This window comes from Curcuma longa, chromosome 17 (genome assembly GCF_044706935.1).
Source record: "Curcuma longa cultivar G26 ecotype Majalengka, Jawa Barat chromosome 17, ITB_CL_G26_1.1, whole genome shotgun sequence".
Taxonomy (NCBI): Eukaryota; Viridiplantae; Streptophyta; class Magnoliopsida; order Zingiberales; family Zingiberaceae; genus Curcuma; species Curcuma longa.
In genome coordinates, this window is record NC_133877.1 from 2,096,886 (window position 1) to 2,120,452 (window position 23,567).

The 23,567-nt window shown below is 33.5% G+C and overlaps 1 protein-coding gene and 1 pseudogene across 1 annotated transcript; both read right to left on the reverse strand.

The window, feature by feature from the left end:
* Positions 1-45: 45 nt before the first annotated feature.
* Positions 46-22,692, reverse strand: LOC141848201 (ubiquitin C-terminal hydrolase 12-like). The gene is made up of 32 exons (XM_074736264.1): positions 22,554-22,692; positions 22,203-22,269; positions 21,882-22,029; positions 21,602-21,759; positions 18,908-19,173; positions 18,618-18,836; positions 18,420-18,528; positions 18,230-18,345; positions 17,263-17,361; positions 13,627-13,736; positions 12,967-13,041; positions 11,871-11,949; positions 11,633-11,779; positions 11,481-11,561; positions 11,277-11,396; positions 10,555-10,677; positions 8,960-9,037; positions 8,705-8,793; positions 8,275-8,383; positions 6,795-6,863; positions 6,605-6,715; positions 4,870-4,925; positions 4,596-4,773; positions 4,421-4,522; positions 4,269-4,340; positions 3,299-3,364; positions 2,867-2,932; positions 2,648-2,734; positions 1,221-1,337; positions 940-1,014; positions 788-874; positions 46-668 (listed from the first exon to the last, which is right to left on the reverse strand). Exons 1-32 carry the CDS (start codon positions 22,581-22,583, stop codon positions 627-629), a joined length of 3,351 nt encoding a protein of 1,116 aa, XP_074592365.1. The 5' UTR covers positions 22,584-22,692; the 3' UTR covers positions 46-626.
* LOC141811411 (protein RETICULATA-RELATED 3, chloroplastic-like) lies at positions 5,447-6,258 on the reverse strand (annotated as a pseudogene).
* Positions 22,693-23,567: the final 875 nt, after the last annotated feature.

Consider the following 23,567-nt stretch of genomic DNA (forward strand, 5'->3'; position numbering starts at 1 on the left):
AAGTGTTAAATATGAAGCAAAATGACATGGACTGCCTACTTGCCATGGATGAATAACATCATTTAAAATTAAGTTGCACTCGGGTATTCTCATCGTAGAGAAAAATTGTGTACAAGTCCGAACATGATACATGGAGTGGAGTCTTGGACGCTTCTTTCTTGTACATGGTCATGGAACAACAAGGCAACCTGTTACATCAAATTGCCCGATTTTACAACACAAGAAGAAAGGTCGAACATATAACGAGGGTGGGAAAGAGGAATAGACACAAAAAAGTGAAAAGGTCAAAAGAGGCACCCCAACTATACCCTATAAATGCTCCTCTGATCCAAAATATTATGTACCAAGTTATACTGAACCAACAATGTGGAAACCTAATATAGGGTTGATGGATCAAGAGCCACAAAGATAAGAACATGGGCAAACCGTTACAGGAACTCAAGATAAAGCACTGATTCTGCTGTCGACGTCCTCTCAGCGGCACCAGAACAATTCTCGTGACGAAATCCCACTTCGTTTCACCTCATCTTGCTGCATTTATTTCTAAAATCTACATGTCGTTCTCCGCTATCCGTGCACTTGAGTGATGACAGCATGGGATGTTTTGGGAGGGGGCCTAGCCACTTTCAATTATAAATTTTCACTGGCTTCTCGAAAGTGTGACGGTTCTGCAGGAAAAAGATAGGACTGCTGATATTTGCCAAATTGATGTAGGTTATAGAAACAAGTAAGAAAGGTTCATAGCATGTTGAAACGGAACCATGAACAAGCTCAAGGGAAGTTATACCTGATTAGTCGTGTAAGCTTTTTTTGGAGCAGTGTCGGAATGCTCTAAACCAAGGTACTGCTCCCAGGCTCCATAAATATCTCTTCTCTGCACCAACTTAAACAGTGTCATAGGGAGCAAAAACAGAGAAACAAACAACAAAATAAACATACCTGAAATCTATTGGATACAATGTCTGAATCCTGGAGGTATTCAGGACGTCCAAGTGATATAAAAGCAAACTTCCACTAATTGAACAAAATAATTATATCAGATTCATTGATGAGTTGCAGATCAAGGTGTCAAATCTATAAGACATAATTGCAATTTGGACAAACTAATGTTTGTGACCAAAATTTTGTTTTGAAAGCTGAAGTTAATGCAAAAATGTAGCTTCGGAAGTTGACCTTTAAGTACTAAGTCACAAAAGTAACAAGAAAAAAACGTAAAATACCTTTGAAAATTCATCATCGGGAACTTGCAGTTTCTTTTGAATGCGTATCTTGATCTCGGTTAAAGTCTCACCCTCCTTAATAACAAGGAAGAAAGGCTCTCCAAAATTCTGAACTTGCTGCAAAGAAGCATTAAATGATTAATTTTGGGGAGAAACAAAAGAAACATAATTAAGATAAATTAACTAATTATACTGATAAAACATGATATAAAAAACAGAGTTGAAAACAAAAAAATAATTAGGAAAATCGAATGCCCGTTATTGGCCTGTAAGAGAATTCAAACAGACGGAAAAAGGGGGAAGTCCCATGGATAGAAACAACTGTTTCAAGAAATTAAATCAGCAAATCACGTGGTGTAAGGTGTACTGACACCCACAACATAATCCAAGCTGAGAAACCCAAATAGCCATTGTGCAAAAGGAAAAACGATATTGAAACCCACACATAGTAAGACAGGATAAAAGGCACCACAGATTTAAAATAAATAACGCCCTCAATTATTCTTGGGGCAATTTTGAGTGCCTTCTCCATGGATATATGGTTCAGGCTTTTCTACAGCAGAAAATTCAAGTACGCAATGAAGCATATGGAAATCTCTCTCTATTAAATTTGAAGAAAACAGAAGCATGAAAAGAAACTGCAGATTTGATGGAATTGCATTAGTTGAGAAGAAAGAATTGTACTCTTAAAATATAACTAATATGTCACATATAAATGAGACTCAAACATAACATCCAACAAAAAAAAAAGTCTGTGGGATTAAACCTATAACACTATAAAAAACTGAATCTAGTAACTTAGAACTCTCATTCACATAAAAGTAAAAAAGTACCTTATGTAGAAAAGTAAAAATGAAGAAGAAACACATAATGATCAAGACATAACATTTGTTGTAATTGAGAGACATGACAATCCTGCCAGACTTCAAAAAGATATTTCTGATTTTCAAATCAGTAAAATCTTCTTGAGTATAAAATGATTCTTATGTTTGCTAAGATGAAATGACTTATCAAGGATTGCAGAGGAATTAGAATATAATGTAGGAGACTTAAAATCAAGAGTGGGACTGAGTAAAGTTTGATATTACTTCAAAAATATGATAAGATGTTAAACAAGAGAATGTAAAATATTCACATCTCCACGAACTAGAGAACAGCATAAGAGAGACAAAAGACTAACCTATCAGTCAAAGTGCAACCACTAGACTAACAAAATGCAGCATGTCACTAGACATACAAATAAAATTATTCTGGCACTTAGCTCGGAAACCTTGTAGAGAAAAATGCTATGATAGAGGTAAAAGGAAACAGACATGAATGTTGTTGGTGGAGAAAATAAACTACACCAGATTTTATTAGAAAATATATGTATCTATTCTACTTTGTGAAGGTATAGCAATATGATAACTCAAACACATTAAAGTTACCATTTGGTTCTGATTAGAATCTCTAGTAAAGTGATAGACATGAATCAAGCGATCATGAAGCCCAAGACTTTTCTCTTCCTCTGGAATCTGCAAGAACAATACTTATTAGAAAAATCATAAATCACTAATACATGAAGACAGCATCATAATGAATATCGACAAAAAATAACAAATAAATTAAAAGTAACCTCCGATGAAAAATTGAAAATGGAAACTAACCTCCTCTGCACGCAAAGTCCAGTACTGATCATTAATGTTTTCAATTTTCTCACCTGGTGGAAATATCTGCATGGACAAAAAGTAAAAGATGCAGGCAAGAATACTTCAAAACAGCTTTGACTAGATGGAATTTCCAAGTGTAGAGCATGGAAAATAATTGGTGAAAGTCACTAAATGTCAAATAGGATAGTATTTTTGTCAATAACCAGAACATGCTAGAAAAAGACATTCAAGTGTGAGTGCATTCTCACTTTTAAGGTATATGAGACACTATTTTTTGCTAAAAGGCCAGCAACACAGTTCGAATGTAGCTGAGCAGAGAATTAACTTTCTGGACCAATCCCATATAAAAGTAGTCAAAATACTAACTGTAACCTTGCTTATGTAAGCTTTTTCAACATTCCACTAAAAATATCAATAATAAAATGGTACCTTGTAGATCTTGTGATAGAAAACCTCAAGTAATCTGACTTCAGCATCAGGACGAGAGAGCTCAACCTAAGTGGGAAAAAAGAACCATAAGAAACTGTAAGCCATACATCAAACACTAAAACCATGAGTGATAGTATGGGTATGAGAAATTATATAAAAAAACTAGGTATAGACCATATTGGGTCGTGGGATCAGAATCAATATTAAAAAATTAAAAATAAAAATAAGAAAATAAAAGATATTTCAAAATCTAAAATAATGTGAATTATAGTTAATTAAATATAAATATTACACATTGCAGAAGTTTTACTTTATTTATAATCTCAAATAGTTTCTGTTTCCAATAATATTCAATTTAATGATTAACAAATAGACTAGTAATAATTTTTAATTAATTTATATATGGAGGGTCATCCTTGATACATTCTAGGAACACAGGCAGCAACATCCATGAAAGTAACCACACCATCATTGCACTTCATCTCCTCCAAAAACTTACAGCCCATGCTTGCCTTCCTACTCAGGAAGACAAACCCGTCATCCTACTCATGAACACAAACATATCTGCTTCCGCACAACAATCTTCTAGCAGGGCACCATTTATCTCCTCAAGGTTTCCTCCTCTCATAAAGGCAACACTTAGTAGTCAACTCAAGATCTACTTATAGAGATATCAGCCAATTTCAACTGATTTCTTCCATTCTCCTATTATTATGACGAATCAATTGACCAATTTCATCAATTATAGCTTCACTATTCTAGATTTCACACATACATGGAGGGATGTGTGAAAAATCACCCAGAAACAGATTGGCAGTGGTCGATTGCGATCCAACCTGGGCAATTCATATCAAGATCAATCGAGATTGCCATCCACAATTAAAACAATAAAGTCAGTGATAATGAGCTCTCTTCTATCACAAACTGCAATTTCAAGAAGATAATAAGCACATCACATACATGAAATTACCTTGGTCTTTAGGTCATTGATTACATCAGCTACAGTGCTATTCTTAGGAAGTCTGATGTTGTGAATTGCCACCTGAAATCAAAACTATCTAAGTTTATGCAAGGTTCATAAAATAACACTATAGATATAGAAGAACAGAATGTTTAAATCACCTCTTCCTTTGTAGCATGATGGAATGCTACTTTCAGAGTTTTTAAACCTTGCAATTCGGGCAGAGGAATATCCAATATCTCATAGTACAAAATGTCAGAAGTCTGTAGCAGTTGAATCAGTATGAATTAATTGTAACTAAATTTCACTGAAAACAATTAGTTTTAGTTATATAACCTGGTTATAATGAACCAGCATGTCTGAAAGGTGGTCCACACCCCGGTACTTAATGGGTTGTGGTTTAGGTTGCTGAGAATAACAGTTATGAGATGAAAGACGAATTTTTGATGGATCATCTACACCAAGTTGACGTGCAACCCTTTCAACAACATCGTCATATGTGAAAAGTTTAGATCTGAACAGGTATCATATCAGAGTAAAAGGTTAGAAAGATAACTTAGGCAGGTATAATAATCAATTATACAAGGTACCTATCTACTCAAGTACTTACAATTCCAAGGAAAAATCCTCCTCCTTTGGCTTCTCCAAAGCCCGAAAAAAAACAACCTACATCATATTATCCAACATTGAGTCCAAGCCTCTCAAATTCATGGTAGGGCAGAAGAGAGTCGGGAATGTAGAGGATTAAATAAAGACTATAATAGATCAAGAGTTGGCAAATACCAACCAGTCAATACTGATCTCCCATATTACATTTTGAAAATGTATGGAGGAGAAAATGGTAGGTAGTTCACTCTTGCTTGCCTATTGTTTATTCTGCAATTTTCTCACTCAAATACCCCACAATTTATATCTTTTGTTCCTTTTATAGGTACAACATGGATTTTGAGAAAAGAAAAGAAAAGAAAAGAGGCAGAGAAAACACTTGACAGTTACCAATGAAAACTGGTGTGACATTACCACCAAGAAGACACTGCTGAGTAGTCACCACAACCTGATTAGCATCCATATTTTGTACTTCAATTGTTTTAGAAGCATCAAACATAAATAGTTAAATACAAGTAGATCCTCTCTTAAATTTTATAAGAAAATTTGAAAGAGCTAATTACTAAATATTTTTGGTTGAGAGTTAATTACTAGATCTATCTGTCACTGAGGTCTCTGTAGTCTGCACTCCCTCAACTACTGGTGGACGGACCAGGGGGCTTGAAGGAAGGCCTTAATGATCCATCTCTCTCTCAGGACTCAAAATGGGTGAGACACTGTGGCTACTGCCCTACAATGCCTTCCACCTGCGCAACTGCAAAGAAACCATTATCAGCCTCTATTTGGCTTCACCGTTCTTTGCTTCTACCCTTGTGATCCTGTCAGCCTCATGAACACTCGAAAATGACATCCCACCCAATCCATTATTCACGCACATCAAGCTGAAGTCTTAAATCCAGTTGGTGACAAGACTTTCTCCATTACAAACTCCATATCATTCAGAGTTTAGTGACACAAACTACTGCTCCAACCCACAATACCTAGAAGACTTCATTCAGCAATATGGGTTGGGGCTTGTTAGGAACCTCAAACTCTGATCCATCCTCTTCTAGAGCAATCAATCCATTTGACATTGTGGTCCCTATGAGCCCAACAGCAAACCCAATAGCATCATAGGTTGTGCCTTTATAAACAGAAGCGTTGAGACATGATAACAAGGAGTAGGACCTTGGTTAAAAGATGTGGCTAGTGGGGCAAGAAGCAGACACTCTGCAGACTACAAATGAAGCAGCAGTTAGAGTAGAGGTAGATGTACAGGTAAGGAGGTGCACTAGAATGAAGTTGACGATGGACCTAACCAGGAGGGTGAAGTCTAAGGCTCTAAGGTGGGGCAGCAGGCCTTGTCGCCAAGGACACAAGAGCTCATGCAGATGACTTCTTCCAAGAGAACTTTAAAGAGCAACCGAGGAAGAAATCAACTGCATTAAATTAATTAATAGTTGTTGAGTTGGCAAGTGATGTACACCACTTGGCTGAATTGGCATTCCATCAAAGAGTTAGCAATGGAGAGATGATGATTTAATGGGAGATAAATTTGTTTGAGAAATCTAAACTGTATGATAGATTTGACAGTTTGAAAGACTGATGGATTAAAAAATTTCTACAAGTACGTGATAGATTGATTATATTCCTACTCGGAAAGATAGACTCAATTCAACAAAGAATACAATTTTAGTTTCACATCTGTAGAAACCAAAGTTGTAAATTTCACTTCACAATTATAGATCAGAAAGACACACCTGGCGGTTGCGAACATATTCCAAGAAAGAAGGAACATCAGGATATCGAAACTGGTTTCTATTCGCCGATGTTAAAGATTTTTGATAGCAAATGATATCTCCATCTTCAAGCTACATCCAAAGATCCATACAAGCAAATGAGTAGGAAAGCAAAAGAGGAAAGTTAGAAAACATTGTGCATCGTATTTACCTGGCTTGATTTGAAAGATATCCGCTTATCAATATGCTCACACATGACATTTGGTTCGAACTTTATTTCCTAAATATTGTATAGTGCAATTAGATCCTTATCTTGGACTAACATAAGACAAAACAAGAAACATAAATGTAAAGAAGGATGTTTAATTAACTAGGCGTATTCATATAATAAATAAATATATGTATGAAAAGTCAACACATGATTAAAAGGAGAGTTTTATGCCCTATTTTGGGGCAATTTCTTTTTAAGAAAAAAACATCTAGGGAAAAAATTGAGAAATAAAAGCGGATTTCAATTTTTTTAAAACTCTTAAAGCATTAAAAATATGTTTCGTACATTAAAAGAAAACACTTTTTTAGAGTCAAATGTCTGGAAAGCAAAATGACATTCAACAGCTAATCCAATGGAAAAAAGGGAAAATGTGTTTGGTATGACCATTACATGATTACTAATTGTTTAATTGTTCCTCCTATTTGGTAGAAAAATTTTCAAAAAAGGAACATAAAAATGAAAAATTAATCACAAAGGATTTAATTAACATTTCCTCTCATTAATATGCACAAATTCTGAGGCTAATTCTTGAAATTAACCTACAATTAGTTTTAGTGCCTGATAACCCAAAAACAGATAAAAGAGAAAAGAAAGAGTTATTATGAAAAAACCAAAACTTTAAGTTTGCCGTAGACATTTCAATTTATAATTAGTGTCACTACTGTGTGCTCCTAAAACACAAAGATCACTTTTCAAACGTTGCAAATAGTACATCGAATTGGAATTTTTTTTTGAAAATTGTCAGTTTCAGGTTAATTTTAAGACAAAACACATTTTCCAAAAACCAAAACCTAAAATTTTTTAAAAAAAGGTTCCCAAACAGGTGCAAACTGCTACTCCTGAGTTAATTTTAAACTGGAATACAAGAAGTTTGGGTTAAGGTCTTGAATTACATAAAAACAATAACTGGGCTTTGTGGGAACTGTATTTTTCGTGTTAAAATTCAATAAACAACTAATAAAATAAGTTTTTCTTCATCCCAACCATATGATTAGCCAACTTATACTTCTTACTCTGAAGAATTTTAACATGAAGGAAAACTAAAATACAGGGCATGACAAGAAATTCTAAGAATCCTTTTTTCAGCAAATGAATTGGGCAAGTTTTGCTATCCATCATTTCTTTTGCTTCAGCATAGTCAATGCTTCAACTCAGCAATTTTGCTAATGAAAATTAAAAATAAGATTAATCTGATAATATATACATGATGTTTTAATAATGCAATCAATTAAAAATAAGAATAGGACTTGCAAGGTTTCACAAATTTTAGCTTAATATTTGTCTAAAGTGTTCCGAGTTTGTTGGTTTATGCATTTGCTATGCATTCATTCTCTTTAGACCAAGGATTTATATCAAAATACAGATGATAAGATAAAGAGTTGACAGAAACTAACTGCACTGAATTGAATGGAAAACAAACCTCATAAAGATCAATTTCTTCATTTGGAGGAAATTCAGCCATTTCAATCAATTTTGAGAGTATTTCAGTTGGCTTTCCAAGTGACTTCACAAATAGTCTTCCTACAAATCTACAATCCCCAAAAGAAAACACATGAAAACAATAACAACAAATTTTACCAAAAACAATAAGAGCAAGTCATCCCCCATAATATACATATATACATACATACATACATGCATGCATGCATATATATATATATATATATATATAGATATAGATAGATAGATTACATGACTGTTGAGGATTTTCATTCTGAAATTAGCCACTGCAATAGTAAGGCTTAGCTGACATGCAAACAGTGAACCACCACAAATCCTACACTGGCTGCTACTCTCACAAATGAAATTAAAAAAAATTGCAAAATTAACAGGTAAGTTATAATACATACTTCAGATCTTCTTTTTCAGGATCATATAGCTTGAAGAAAAGTAGTATCTCCTCCTTGGTTTTCGGCGGTGGAGGAAGAAAGTGAAGGTCCTTGGTTGCAACAATTGTCAATTGAAAAATAATTGCATCAGACAATATGCCAGTCACTTGAAACTTTTGATGTAAAACTCTTCGCCTTTACTTAAACTGTGACTAAGGATATTAAAAGAGAACACCCAATTACATGCAGGTTGTTCAAAGACTGAAAGGCACTTACCGGTCCAATTTCTACTTCCAAGAACAGCTTCAGTTCAGCATTATGAGTCTTATTTGAAACCTCCCTAAGCTGTCCAACCTACACATGTGTTAACATAAGACAACTATTTTCATGGGGCAAATAGGAGTAAATGAATTATATTGTAATGGCAGAAAAATTCATGATGCATGAAATTAATAGAAAGCAGTATTACTGAATATTAGTTTGTACTCTACAAGAAACAGAGGAAATGCTTTATCAAATCGAGATGACATAAATAAATATTTTCTCATAGATGGAACAATCCGTGAGGATTCACAAAATCTATCACAAAGGATACATACAAAGCGGAGTTGAAAAATGTTAAAAGAAAACTGCAGGTTGAAGTTTGATCACTGTGAAAGATTTTCTATGAAATGGAAATTTCTATATTAAAATAAACAAAAGAAATAGAACAAGAGAACTATCTGAAATATGCTCTAGAAATAAAATGTAGGCCACCCATATGAGCCAAAGAAAAGTGGAAACTTTAGTTCACAAATCTTCCAAGGATGGGACAAAGAAACTATCTCAACCCCAGGACTAACATAACTAGATGTTAGTTATGGACTCTTATAAGCTCACATAAATAATACAGACACCATTTAAGAATTAATCAGCAAAATGAGCAAACAAATAAGTTGCACTTTGTGGGTTTTATATATCTATCAATCTTACTTAAAGCCTGTATCTTGATCTCTTTGTCCTATAATATTTGTAACAAATTCTACATCAAGTCAAGCATTACAATACTTTAGGAAAAGACTAGATGACCATAAGCACACTAAAAATAATTCATGATGTTGGACCCATGCCTCAGGTCAGAATAAGACAAATCAATTACTATAAAATAAGATGATTTGGTTAAATCAAATCATGGTACTAACTCTTAGTGCCTAAATTAATAAAAAAAAGTCAAATTTTAGAAAAGAACCAAGAAAATAAGTTGTATTGCGTAAATTCTATATCTTCTCTGTCTAATCAAAATATTGTATTTAGATCTCTTGGTCATGCAATCTTTATGAGTTTTACAAAAGGAAAACATTACATCACTGATTTTTAAAAAGTGACGGCGATAATCACTCCCAAAAAACTGTTACACATCCTCGACCCACACTTCTGTATCTGGATGAGTACTGAACTCCTGGAAATTCTCTGACAACGTGACCGACTCAAATAACAATTCTAACTCTATTACTTTCAAAATGTATCAGGAGCAAAGTTTAAATTTAGGGAACAACAAAACATGAATCAGCAAGCTCAAGAATGACCTCCAATCCAAGTCCCCTTATTGCTTGCTTTAGATAGAGAAAATCGGAACAAAGTACCAAGAAATGGATACATTCTTTTCAATATTCTCATGGTTGAGAAACTGCAAAACACAGCTTCATATGAACAATATCATGATAAGCCTAAAGTATGCATAAAAAATTGCAGCAATAACAGTTCATTCTCAGAAATCACAAGCAATGCTTTAAAACCATTTATAGCTTCAATATGAACAATATCTTAATAAACCTCAAATATGCATAAAAAAATTAGAATACAGAAATAGAAAGAGAAGTGACTATACTCACAGACTGTGTTTCCTCCTGGGGTGTCAAAGGCCGATTGGGCCGATATGTATGGTTTTGCCGCTTGGCCCACAACCAGAACCGCTGAAACTGAACTGGAATACCAAATTCTTTGAACACCTCCTCCTGTCAATTAGATTAATATGTAGAGTATTGGCATTAGGAAAATTGCAAGAGGGCAATGAAGCAACAAGTTGTAGTCACTAATGAAAATATTTAAGGAATAAGGCGATTGTCTAAAATTCTGCAGAATTTGAGGCTCAAATATACTGGAGCACCAGTATGATTCTAGATTTTAAGACAACTATAACATGCTTGAGTGATGCAATCACACACACTATATATGACTCCAGAAGATGCAAAATTTGAGTTCCCTCTATGAAGTGTACATTTAAAATGCCAATGCTCTGAATACTTTAGATAAAAATCAATTGGCATCTCTATTTCCCTTGGTATATAATCAAAAATTATAATGTTTTGCACTTTGCATTCTCCCAACTTATAAGTTCTTAAAAACAGAACTATAACTTCATATAAAGGTTTTTCCTTGATTGTTCATAACATAAAACTAACTGATAACATCATATTGCTAAACCACATTAAAAGTAAACTAATAAAATAAATCTTGTTAATAAAGTATATATTTATGCATACATGGACGTTTTCTGCAATCCTATTAGTCACTTTCATTTGTTCAGATAGCTTAATCACTTTTATGATTTCACCTTAAAATGATTGAATGGCAATTGCTTTTGGATGCGAAAGGCTCGAACTTTGTCATGGTCTACAAGATCAAAAAATATTTCCTTTCCGATCTGTTCCATCAAATCCTCATTCCGAGCTACCTGACGCAAAGGGGAAAAAGATTCAATTGAAACAAAAGCAAAGTAAAAAAAGTTATTTCACTATCATGGAACCCAACAGCAAACCTTTATGATAGTATACAGATGAGCCTCAGCTTTCTCTTTCTTCTTGTGCTCCTTCTCTTCTTGCTCCTTCTTCAACCTAATCTGTAGATATAACTTGTGAATTATCTGAAAAATACTCAGCTATCATACAGCTAATGATCTCACCAACATACTCTGAGGTGTTCTGCAATGTCTTTCTCATCAACATCACACATAATTTTCTCCTTGTCACTTTCACGGATGTACACAAGCATATAAGCATTGGAATATTTGGTAAATTTAAAAGGTGTATTGTTCAAGCCTGGATTTGTCTGAGGTAACTGCAAGACCCAAATGGTAAAAGTGAAACATAGGTATATACAAGTATAGAAAGACATTAGCCTCAAACAAGACAGTGGTCAATGTTTGAACCTCCTCTTCACCACCATACTGCTCCTCGAGTGCCTTTTTAGCATCTTCCTTTGTTACTTTCTCATCATCAAACTTAAACCTATGACAAAAGATTGCTTAACTACATATATTTCATAAAAACCTACTATTTAGAATGTAGTTCACTCTTAAAATGTTTGGCAAGAACCCATGAATTCAATCATCAAGTAGTGAGTGTTGTAGCTCCTGTTCAAGCAGGATCAAATCCAATTTATTCTGGAAACTAAAACCAGTCAATTATTAAGAAATCATAGTTGCTTTTCTGCAATTAAACCATATATGAACACATTATATAGATTTGATACATCAGCAAAGAAGCTATGAGTCCCAACCATATGGAGTCAGGTACATTGATTTTGCCCTACCATTAGACCATATAAAATAATATAATAGCAGCATTATGTTTTTCTATATTCCAGCTAATCGATTTAAATGGAATTCTGTTTAGCCTCCCTTTAATCCTCACGCCTTCAACCCTAATTGATTCAAGTTGTGTAAACTCTGTAAGCCTATATGTGTAACATCAAGTCTTATAAATAACTTTTAATTGTGCTGAATGAAGTTTGCTTTAGTATCATTCTACTCTTCATCCTTCAATCCAAATTGACTGAATTTGTGTGCCTATAACATTGAATCAATTGCTTATAGAATTGGTTGAACGTTATCACACTAATACAGTATTAATACAACAGTTGTAAAAAAAATCAATTAACAGTAGAATGTTGATCATGGTACAAAGCTTTACTTGCTGACAACGGAAAAAGTAGAAACCAACATTGAGAACAGAATTTAAACTATTTAGCTAAATCTACAAAAACATAAAGTTCACAGCTTTGTGAAGCAATCTATCATTCATGATATTGCATAAAAAATCTTCCCACAAGTAACCAGAGCAAGATATTTCCAAATAGCGAGGACTCTGATTCAGAAATATTATCTCAGAAAAGAAAATTAATCAACACACTCATAGTATCAAGCAATCTTTCACCATATTTCTCTTAGTCAAATTTCACCATATATTTTGAAGAACATAACATAAGTGATAATTGATATAAGATACAGGCAAAAGGTTGAATACCACAGATGTGATAGAGTTGGCCGGATGAAAGCATAATAATGTCCACCGTGCACCCCGCCACTGTGAACAAGAACACTGCATGCAAGAGAAAAACAATATAAATGTCACTACTGCTTAGCATCTTTAAACTATTTGAACCTCTCAGTTTGAATCTTTGAATATATTTTATGTCATAAGATTGTAGAAAACCACACAATATGTTTTGCTATCATCAAGTGCTAGTTAAGATGTATTACCTTGTTAACTATAACCCATCTTAATAGAAGATTGCAAGACATTCTTGCAAGAAAGGTAGAATTTCACCCATAATAATTGTGGAAGGAAAAAAAAACATTCCCATTATGAAGCTAACACTTTAAGAGTTGCTGTATTCCACTATTTTTTCTGGACAATGAATATTTGCACACTGTGGAGCAGAATGAAAATTTATTGATAGTGATTGTTTATTTAGAAGGTGAAAGCTGAATTTGATAGTACAGAAAATAGTTGAAAATTCAAAGGTTTTAATTTTTAGCACTTGGGAGAAATTGTAACATTTTCTGTCTATCCAAATTGTTTAAATGCAGTTGTGGTAAGTGATTCTAGTAATATAGTTTGGGTCCTGGATCCACCACTCAGTTTCTATAATATCTAATTTCCTTGATGTAAAAGGGAGATTACCTGTGAAGAGTATAGAGGTTTCGAACCCTCCTGTCTGCATCAGGAGAAAGATATTTACCATTATCTTTATCAAGGTCCAACTGAAGTGGAAACTCATAACGATCATTTATCTGCAAACCAGAGAAGAATTGCTTATAGATAGAAATAGAAAAGCATATCATAACTATACAGTGGTATCAAACTATCAATAGAATGCAATTTGGCAAGTAATCATTTATGAAGTTTTAAGTTGAAAGTCGAACCAACATATGGAATTTTGCACATGATATGCTCAATTAAAGTTACAAGTTTCACCACGAGAGTAAAAATTTAACTTCATAGAATGAATCTTTGAGTCAATGGTCAAAGAGACATAAGAAGCCGAAGAGAATGTAAACAGCAGCATGGTGGCTGGAAAGAACCAGTAAAAGTGCAACAACTCATAGGTGGATCTGTTTGGTTATGACATTAAAAAGCAAGATCAAGTTTAGAATATATTAATGGAATCGTAACTTCGCTTCTATTTGCCAAAAATTGTGCAAAATCAAATAGGTAATTTTATTACCCTATGTCACACGATTATGCTGTAAAAAGATCTCCAACATTTGACATTATTTTCTAGTATCAAGTGTCAATCATATCCATCACAAAGCCAAAATGTACCATTTGGGTCTTACTGTACCGATATTGTGTTGGCACAAGTAAATATCATTGTACCACCAATGATTAGATAATTTTGGTGGTATTGACCGGGATAGGAAGTTCCCTTCTTGCAACATCCATCAATTTTGTTTGATGATTGCAAGGAAGGGATCAAATTATCAAAAGAGGGAAAGAAGGGAAGCATCAACAAAAGCACTAGCAGCAGAAAAAAAGCAAATAGTAGAATTGATGCCAAGTTGAAATAACCAAAATGTAACCATATCGTTTACCTATCATGGTTATCAATCCAAGTCCAAGTTAAAATCTCAATGAACATTCACCATCTAAACCCAAACACCCATATGATGTCCATTGCACAAATTTCGAGAACTCAACTGAACATTTACATCTGGGGAACCTTAAACCAAACACCCCCTAAATATATTCATGGACATCATGACGTGTAAAGAACCAACTTCAATACTCGACTTCATAAGAGCATTATTTAAGGTCTTGGAAAATTCTAGACACTACAAGAACCAATGCTCTCATTTTATGCACAATGCACATTGATTTTGCTATTTGTAAGGTATAATGTGAAGTTGAGGTACTTATTATTATTATTATTATTATTATTATTATTATTATTATTATTATTATTATTATTTTGTTGCTCAATGATTTAAATATAATTGACTTCTAATTGTTACAGGCTTATATTTGAAGATACCATTTAGCAGCTAAATAGAAGGATCATAGAATTAGATCTCATTTGAATTAATTTTTGCACATTTTGAAGTATGCCGAATGTAACCATAGCACAACACCTAAACCACACCATTTTGATTATAGACAAACTCTCACATGGAACAATACTTTGACCATTGTTTTATAAGTGTTAAAAATGATAAAATACAAGCAAAGGGTAATTCATAACCAAGCTTTGCAAAACTTTAGGTATTTAAATAGGAGAGTACAATTTTGGTACCATGATAAAGTTGTGCCACATGGTAGCAATGGTGAATTAATGGCAGAAGGAGATAAAGAAGAAGAAAAGTCAGTTACTTATCTGAGGGTAAAGTTTAAAGTATCATTCTATGCAATAGTTTTCATCTCCGACTGGAATAATACAACTTTGGCATTGTATTGTGTTAGCACTCAACATGCTTTAGCATGTCGAGATGCATTTAGATATATTTATTTCTTTAATACCACAGCAATTGAACAATAGATTGAATTAAATTTTCAAGCAATTATATTGTACTCATATTTGAGGAATTTCCACATGTGTTAGACCATGACAAGATGAATATATGAATTTTACTCATATAGTCCCTTTTCATTTCGATTTTATACTTTTAATAAGTTCATATCAAACCAATTGGCAATTGAATTAAAAATAATTTTATTTATTTATTTCCCTTCAATATGCTTTGAAATGAATTCATATAAATTTTATTATTATAATCTTCTTTCATACATATGGTATTCGTTGACCTAGAAAAACTTATGATAGAGTCCCAAGAGAAATTATATGAAGAATTCTAGAAAAGAGAGGTGCTAGCATAGCATATATTAAACTAATTAAGGATACGTATGAGAATGTAATGACAAAAGTGAAGATTTCAGACGGATTAACCAAAGTGTTTCCCATAAAGATAGAATTACATCAAGGATCAGATCTAAGTTCCTATCTTTTCATACTAATCATGAACAAACTCGTTGGACACATCCAAGATATGATACCATGGTGCATGTTGTTTTGGTAGATAAGACACGTGAAAAAATAAATTCTAAACTCAAATCTTGGCGAGAAACACTAGAAGTGAAAGATTTTAGACTTAGTATAGTAAAGACAAAATATATGAAATTTAAATTTAGTAATATTAGATGTAATGAGACAATTGTTAAGATAGGAGATGACGAATTATTTATAACTGAAAGTTTTAAGTATTTAGAATCATTTTTACAAAATGATAGAGGAATTAAGAGAGATGTTTTATATAAAATATAAAGAGGATGGTTAAAATGGAGAAGAGCATCAGGTGATCTTTGTGATTGTAAAGTACCTCTAAGACTTTAAAAAAAAATTTACAAAATGACGGTTAGACCTGCTATATTATATGGAGCTGAATGTTGGCTATGACTTGAGCAATGAGCAAAAGATACGAGTTGCAGAGATGAGGATGTTAAAGTAGATGTGTGGACATACAAAAATGGATAGGATAAAAAAAGAAAATATTAGAGAGAAAGTTGAGGTTGATCTATTGAAGGAAAATTCCGAAAGACACATTTAAGATGGTACGAACATATACTTAGATGATTAATAAATGGTCCAATTAGACGATATAAAATTATGACAAATGTGCATATCAAACGAATAGGAAGATTAAAAAAGACTTAATTAGCAATAATAAAATAAGATAAAATTTATTTAAATATAAATGATGAGATAGTAAGGGATAGAGCCCAATGGAGTAGAAAGATCTATATAGCCAACCCCGCCTAGTGGGATAAGACTCGGTTATTATTGTTGTCATCTTCTTTCACGTAACTTATTTATTTATAAAGATATTCTTGTAGGAACTAGATAACCAAGTAAATTAATATTCAAGAATGTAGATAAATAAATAATAAATATTACTAAAACTCATTTTAATGCATGTATAGCATGTCGAATCTCAGCACAGCATAATACTCAGACGCATGTGGGTAATAGGAGAGATTCCTCGATATAGCCTATAAGGTTTCGATAATTTATCAGAGTCATATGTTTTGATCATACCAGTGATATGGTACAAGATTTCAAACTATGTCCATGACAACAAAATATAATTTGAAATGAAAAGGTAGGACTTTGCAATAAAAAGAGAAAATATTTGACCATATTTCATTGACAAAATTCAGGATCTCAAGGAGAACTACACAAGCTTAAAACCAAAGGCTGTTCTAGGAACAAAATATACAATGAACAGCTACAATTAATGCATAGAAAAGTGACAAAGCCTCACTGACCTTCACCATTGTATCTCGCATGAAATCATATTCAAAACGCTTAAGCTGGAGTTGCAAAACTGGGGGGAAGTCAATGAATAGAACGCCTTTCTTAGCATCCTGAGTGAAACCAAATTTTAGAGGTAAAAGGAAATCCTCAAGCATAATAGCACCACAAAGACAGATTTTTTAAATTGCAGGAAATTAATGTATAAGTATCAGTGGCTCCAACTTCTACATGGGGGAATTACTTATTTCCCCTGTTTGGCTAAATGCTTTATAGAAAATCCTTATATTGCTCATTTTTATTTTTTTTTAAAAAGGCAGTCATAGCTAAAAAACATGAGCATCCTAGAAACATCAGAAAGGGAGAAATGAAGAGAATCACTGAACCATAATTAAATATGTTGCATTAATAAATGCAAATCAAGTAAGAATTATGCAGCATAGATATCATATGCCTGCCATAGACATTTCCTTTTCTGTATCTCACTAGTATACACTAAATAAAACAAAATTCAATATTAAGAGTCACTAAAAAAAGCTACATAGGAAATGCTAAGGGGTCGTGGCAAATAATTAAGCACTGTCCATGATTTTATAGAGCAAGATAACAAGATGATTTTTGGGAACTCAGAACACCAGCAACAAACCACAGTATATTTTTTCTTATTTAGATAATCTCAAAATTCAAAATTCTATAGAAAACGAATAATGAAAGAGACTTACCTCTGTCGATGCCATGGCAACGAACAAAAGGACCAAAAAGCAAATTCAAAGTTTTATAGAAAACCAATAATGAAAGAGAATTGCTGTGTCAATATCATGCCAAAGAACAATAAAAGACAAGCAAATTTAATAGTCACATACAAAGCACTTTTACCCAACCATAGAATATGATTATGAATTTAGAGAGGATCAGAAAATCAGAAATTATGTAGTTATTAATTAAAGAATCTCTGTATCAAAACAGATATAATAAAAATACCTGTAACCCATGGTTTTCAGCTTGATATTTATTATCCCCTTCAAGCCGCTCTACTTCGACATATTTATCAAATGAAGCATAAACATCTCGACAACCCTTTACATCAAGCTGTAAATCTATACAGAGTACAATCAAGAAGCATTAATTGTAAACATATCAAAACAAATGCAAACTCATAAAAGTTTCATACCATAGAATGACTCTTTTCGAGTGGATTTATAGTCAACATTAATGCATTCAATATAATTCATGTGATGTCCTTCAAACAAATGCTGGATTGTGCCCTCAACCACAGTTCCCTGTGCCAGTATTTCAAATACAACAATTTAATGAATGAAAAGACCAATATCAACACTTAACGTAGATTGTTTCAGCACAATTTTCAAACCTTCATCTTGTCTTCCAATTTTTCACAAAGAACCCTATTAAGTTCTTGCACATCATGTTGCATAAAAGAATCATATGTGTCCCAACCAAAAGATTTTGTCAATTCCTTCGTGGCAACACTGTTGTCACTGTACTGAAGCTTATAGAACAGACTCTGCAGCGCCAAGGGAATGCTCCCTGATGGCATATCATTCTCAGTCGTTGGCATATGATAAACAGCCTGGAAATGAGATTTATAGGATTATTCACAGAACAAAATGATCATGCAATTAAATGAACTATCATTTCTACCTTTCTGAAGTATGGAATATGATACAAAGTCTGAAGGAGAGAATTCATGTAACAAGTAGCTCCTTGGTTTTTTAGACCAACATAGCCTGTTTCCTTTTTTGAATCATAACTCCAGTAATCTACAACTTTACGTACAGTAACTTCAGCTTCAATTACACATGTATCATTGACTAGATATCCTCTACTTGGATCATAGAGTTCACTTAGAGACATAAACGAAGTGAATCCCCAATCACTTTCTCGCCCATTAAATTGGTGTTGTGTATCTGTAATCAAAAAAGGGTAAAAAGGAGAAGAGCAGTGCTAAAAATATCATGTTTTTTGCTAAAATCAATATTTTTAACAGAAAGCATATTCTCAGTCATATCTTTATGCATATACATAGAGATGTAGCATACAACAATTCCAATACTTTGGTAACAGCCACTTTGAAACCTTCACAAGAATGTTAGTCATATTACCTACTTCAATAAAAAAAATAAGTTTGCTTGTGAAAGCTCATAATGGTGTCACATGTCCAGTTGTAGACTTATAATCAGCATATCAATAAAAAGTTCATATGATGTCCTTCTCGTCTGATGATAGAAATAATTTATTTTGTAGATGGTTTAATTTAATGGTTAGAATGTCGTTCAAAAGAAAAGAAAAGAAAAGGTGTAGTTGAGATGAATGGACATAAATTATGTAAAAAAGAGTTTCGGATATCAAGATCTATTATTCAACAAAACATTAAAGTAGGTATCATTAATAGGATAAGATGCTAAGATTGAAACGAAGAGAAACTTCGAGATTCTTGTGTAATTGTCATGTGCCATTTAGCGAAAAGAAATTTGTATGAGATAGTAGCCCTTGATATTTTGTAGACCAAAGTGATAGGCAATTAAAAAAACAAGACAAAAAAAATAAAGTAGAAGAGTTGAGAATGCTAAGATGGATGTATTGGGTTGCTAGGAAATAATAATAATAATAAAACTTCTCCCAAAAAGATTAGGTATAGCTCCAATGATTGAGAAAATAAGTGACAAGTTAAGATAATATGAATGTCCAAAGATGACCAAAAGATCCAATAGTCAGTAAGTTAAATAGATTATAAAGGAAGGTGTGAGGGGTTAATTCTGGTTTATGTAATTGAAAGTGACATAAGATACATGTAGCCATCCCTTAATAGTTGAAACTAATGTCGATGATGATGTCAAAGATATTCACCATTAACTACCTTTCCTGAAAAAGAAAAGATTGCTTGTATCAACATTCTCTAATGTTTTCATTTTGTTTAATTAGGGGAGATAAACCATTTTAGAGCTAAAATATCATTCCAAATCACCTCCTATAGATGCCTAGATTACTAGCCAGCAAATTTTGACAAATAATTCATATGGCATTCCACAGGTGACGAACTTAGTTCACTTGCTTATAAATATAAAGACAAAATAAGTCTATGTTGACCATCCATACTAGAATTCATGTCAGCAAAATCTGCAGATAGTTCTGTTAATATTACAAGGGGAGAAGGAAAATGTTTCAAAAGCAGATATAATAAGGTATGGGAAAATGATGTTAGTTTTTAAATAAAATAACTTCTGATGTATCAAATTCTCAAAATAATGTGATCTCTGCATCAAGTTATCATCAATAGTTGTTTTGCATCTCTTCTATTTCATTGTGCAGTTATATGCTTCCTTGACACTTGGCTTTTGTCATTCATTAAACTGTACAAGGAAATTTTAGGACAAAAAATTTGTTCATCATCATAATGCATGATGGCTTGTGAGGTGCCATAGCAAAATAAGTCTCATATGTGCATGTGAAGAGGTTTATTAACGTACTTATATTGCATGGAGGTGTCTTCCTCTAAGGTGATTAGTCATTTTGATGGTTTAAGCTCTCCATTTACCTCTTGAGCCACCAGAACCAATGCAGTAATATTGATCACAAGTAGAATGACAGCTCTATAACTTAAGAGATGTTCACGTGACAGAGTGTCTCTATCTTCAACTACAGGTCATGTTGGCCATGGAGATGGATTATTGGCAGTTAGGTGCTGGCATTGAATTTGAGAGAATTGCATTTTGAGAGAGTTGTGTTGCGATCAAGAACAAAGAGCTTAAAAAGGTATCATGGGGTCCATAGGTTGCGAAGTTAAGTGTTGTAGCATGGGTAATAGAAGTTTTTTCTGACTGTGAGACAAGTGTTACTAGAGAGAGAGTAAGAGCTTATCCTTCCTGTGTTTTGGAAATTAAATGAGACAAAGTTTGATTAAGTTCACATCAAGTAGTTCTTTCTGCATATACAAATAGTTGCCCCTCTTAACAAAAGCAATGCCACTCTCACAGAGATAAGGAAGCATTCATGCTTGTAATTTCTGAACTGTCAAACTCTCAACTAAATTGGAAGTGGTTTTCATTGGCACCATTGAATAGTTGTTCTGAACTGTCAAACCTCAGTTTCCAGCAATTTATGCACTAATTTCAGAATCAATCACACTCCAAAACACTTAAGTTCCTTTTGGATTGGATGGCGGTCTATTGAGGTAAGTACTCATATTGGACAATAATTGGACTTCTCCCATGGATCCTGATGAAAAGTGAAGTTGTTTGAAACTGGATCCACTTATTAGATTTTCCCATGAATACTTTTAGGCAAAACTAATGAATGGAAATGATCAAAAGTGGAAATTCACAAGGGATGAGATACCTTTTCTTATTGTGTACTTTCCGTGAATTTGATTGACAACTGCAAGTGAGAACTGAGCAAATCTACTCCAACCATATGGCAAAGTAGCTGAATCAGCAACATCAAGGTATAAAGACAAGTGATCTACATTATTTCCCTTGGGAAAAATTAGCACCCGCCTGTAACAATCAAATCAAGAAAAAAGATCTTCGGTGTCATTGAATTACTAAATACTAACAGAGTGAGCGGACTCATGCATATAGAGTACAGAGCGGTGAAGGCACTAAATGATTCAGCTTACCATTTATACCCTCCGACATGGAAAACGTCAGAATAAAGTTTCTTGGTATTCGACCTGGAGAAGTTTTCAATTGTCCACCTATATTTGAACGTAGGAGGATCCTCCACCTGTTGGTTTTCTGAAGTACTGACTGTCTCAGCTGATAAAACTAACACAAAAAAGCGAAACGTGAAAAATAAGAACAGTAAGCTTTCACGCAGCACAGCCGAAAGCAATTTTATCTTCAAATCAGCAGGAGCGCTCAAAATCACTACTTCCCAGCAACCAACTATAGAATGCCTCGCAATCACGAGCCTCGACTAAAAAATCAATAACAGTTACCTTCCATCGGCTGGGGTCCCTCCGTTAACTCCTGATGCGGGACCAGCATCTCCTCATCCTCCTGCTGCTGCAAAAACACACACACATACACACAAATTAGAGCCCAGATCCATCAACAACCATACAGCTTCGATAACAAAAACGCCCTAGCAGACTCATGAAGGGTCCAGTGGAGATCCAATTCGATCCGAGTGACGGGTAGGCAGCGGCCCACTTGAAACCCTAGAACCGACGAGAATTTCCCTAGAGCAAGCGAGATCAACAGGGCAAACCTACTCCTTCCCTGAGCTCTAACTAACTAATAACTAGGGCGACGAATGAGGCGACAGAACGAGGGTGGGAGAGCCATACTTCGACAGGAGGCGGCGTCATCATAGTCATAGGAGGGCGGTCGCTGCAGCAGCAGTTACGGATCCGATCCGAGGCGGAGGATCGCCGGTGGAGGAAGGGAGCTGACGAGGAGGAGGAAGGGCCTTTCCTCGGGATCAAGCGACGAAGCCGAAACAGGAGGTGGGTACAGACGACGGCCAAGGGTTTTTATTTACACGTCGACGGGATCGTGAGCAGGAAGGCGGGTCCCATCATCATCCCTCGTATCACACACACACAGTAAGAATCTGGGTGCGACTTGTGCTGACCCGTTCGTAAGTGCATCAATAACTACCATATTTTTTAAATAATTTAATTGTCTCATCTTTTTCTTTGATTTATTAAAATACAAATTATGCACCTTTTATTTGGAATGTCTTTTATGTGGTGTAATTCATAACCTAACTTTTTTCTAAATTGAATATTTTTTAAAAAAACTATTAAAAGGCGGCTTTTAATTTGTAAAACTATTTTTAAATATATATTTTATTTTCATTGAAAAAACAAATTTAAAATATTAATACTGATTTCCCTTCGTCTTAATTAGAAATTTAATGAGGGATATTTAAAAAACAATAGGTCACAAATAGGTGGTAATCGAATTAAGCTTTATTCTATAAGATATTCAAGGTGAGCCAAGTCAAAGTCAAAATTAAAATGAATTAAATTATGAAAATGATTATTCAAATTTAATTTATTTTTTTATAGACTTAAATTTGATTAAACTATAAATTAAAATAAATATTTAATTATTTAAACTTTTTATATTTTAAATGTATTTGATTATTAAATTTGATAATACAAATTTATTTATTTATTTTATTTTTTTTTTATTTATTTAATACGTTGATAAATAAACTAAACTCATATTATTTATAAATGTAATTTACAAGTATTAATGAACTAAACTCACGTGCATTCAAACTTATTCATTTTATTTAACAAGTTATGCATTTAATTGATATTGTATGTATTGAACGAATATAAATAAATTTT

Coding starts and splice junctions, on each gene's coding strand:
- LOC141848201 (XM_074736264.1), bottom strand. CDS start 22,583: ATGACTATGATGACGCCGCCTCCTGTCGAA. Junction 8,384..8,704: donor CCTGAAAAAGAAGATCTGAA/GTATGTATTATA, acceptor TGGGGATTGTAG/ATTTGTAGGAAGACTATTTG. Junction 1,338..2,647: donor ATTCTAATCAGAACCAAATG/GTAACTTTAATG, acceptor GCTTCTTTGCAG/CAAGTTCAGAATTTTGGAGA.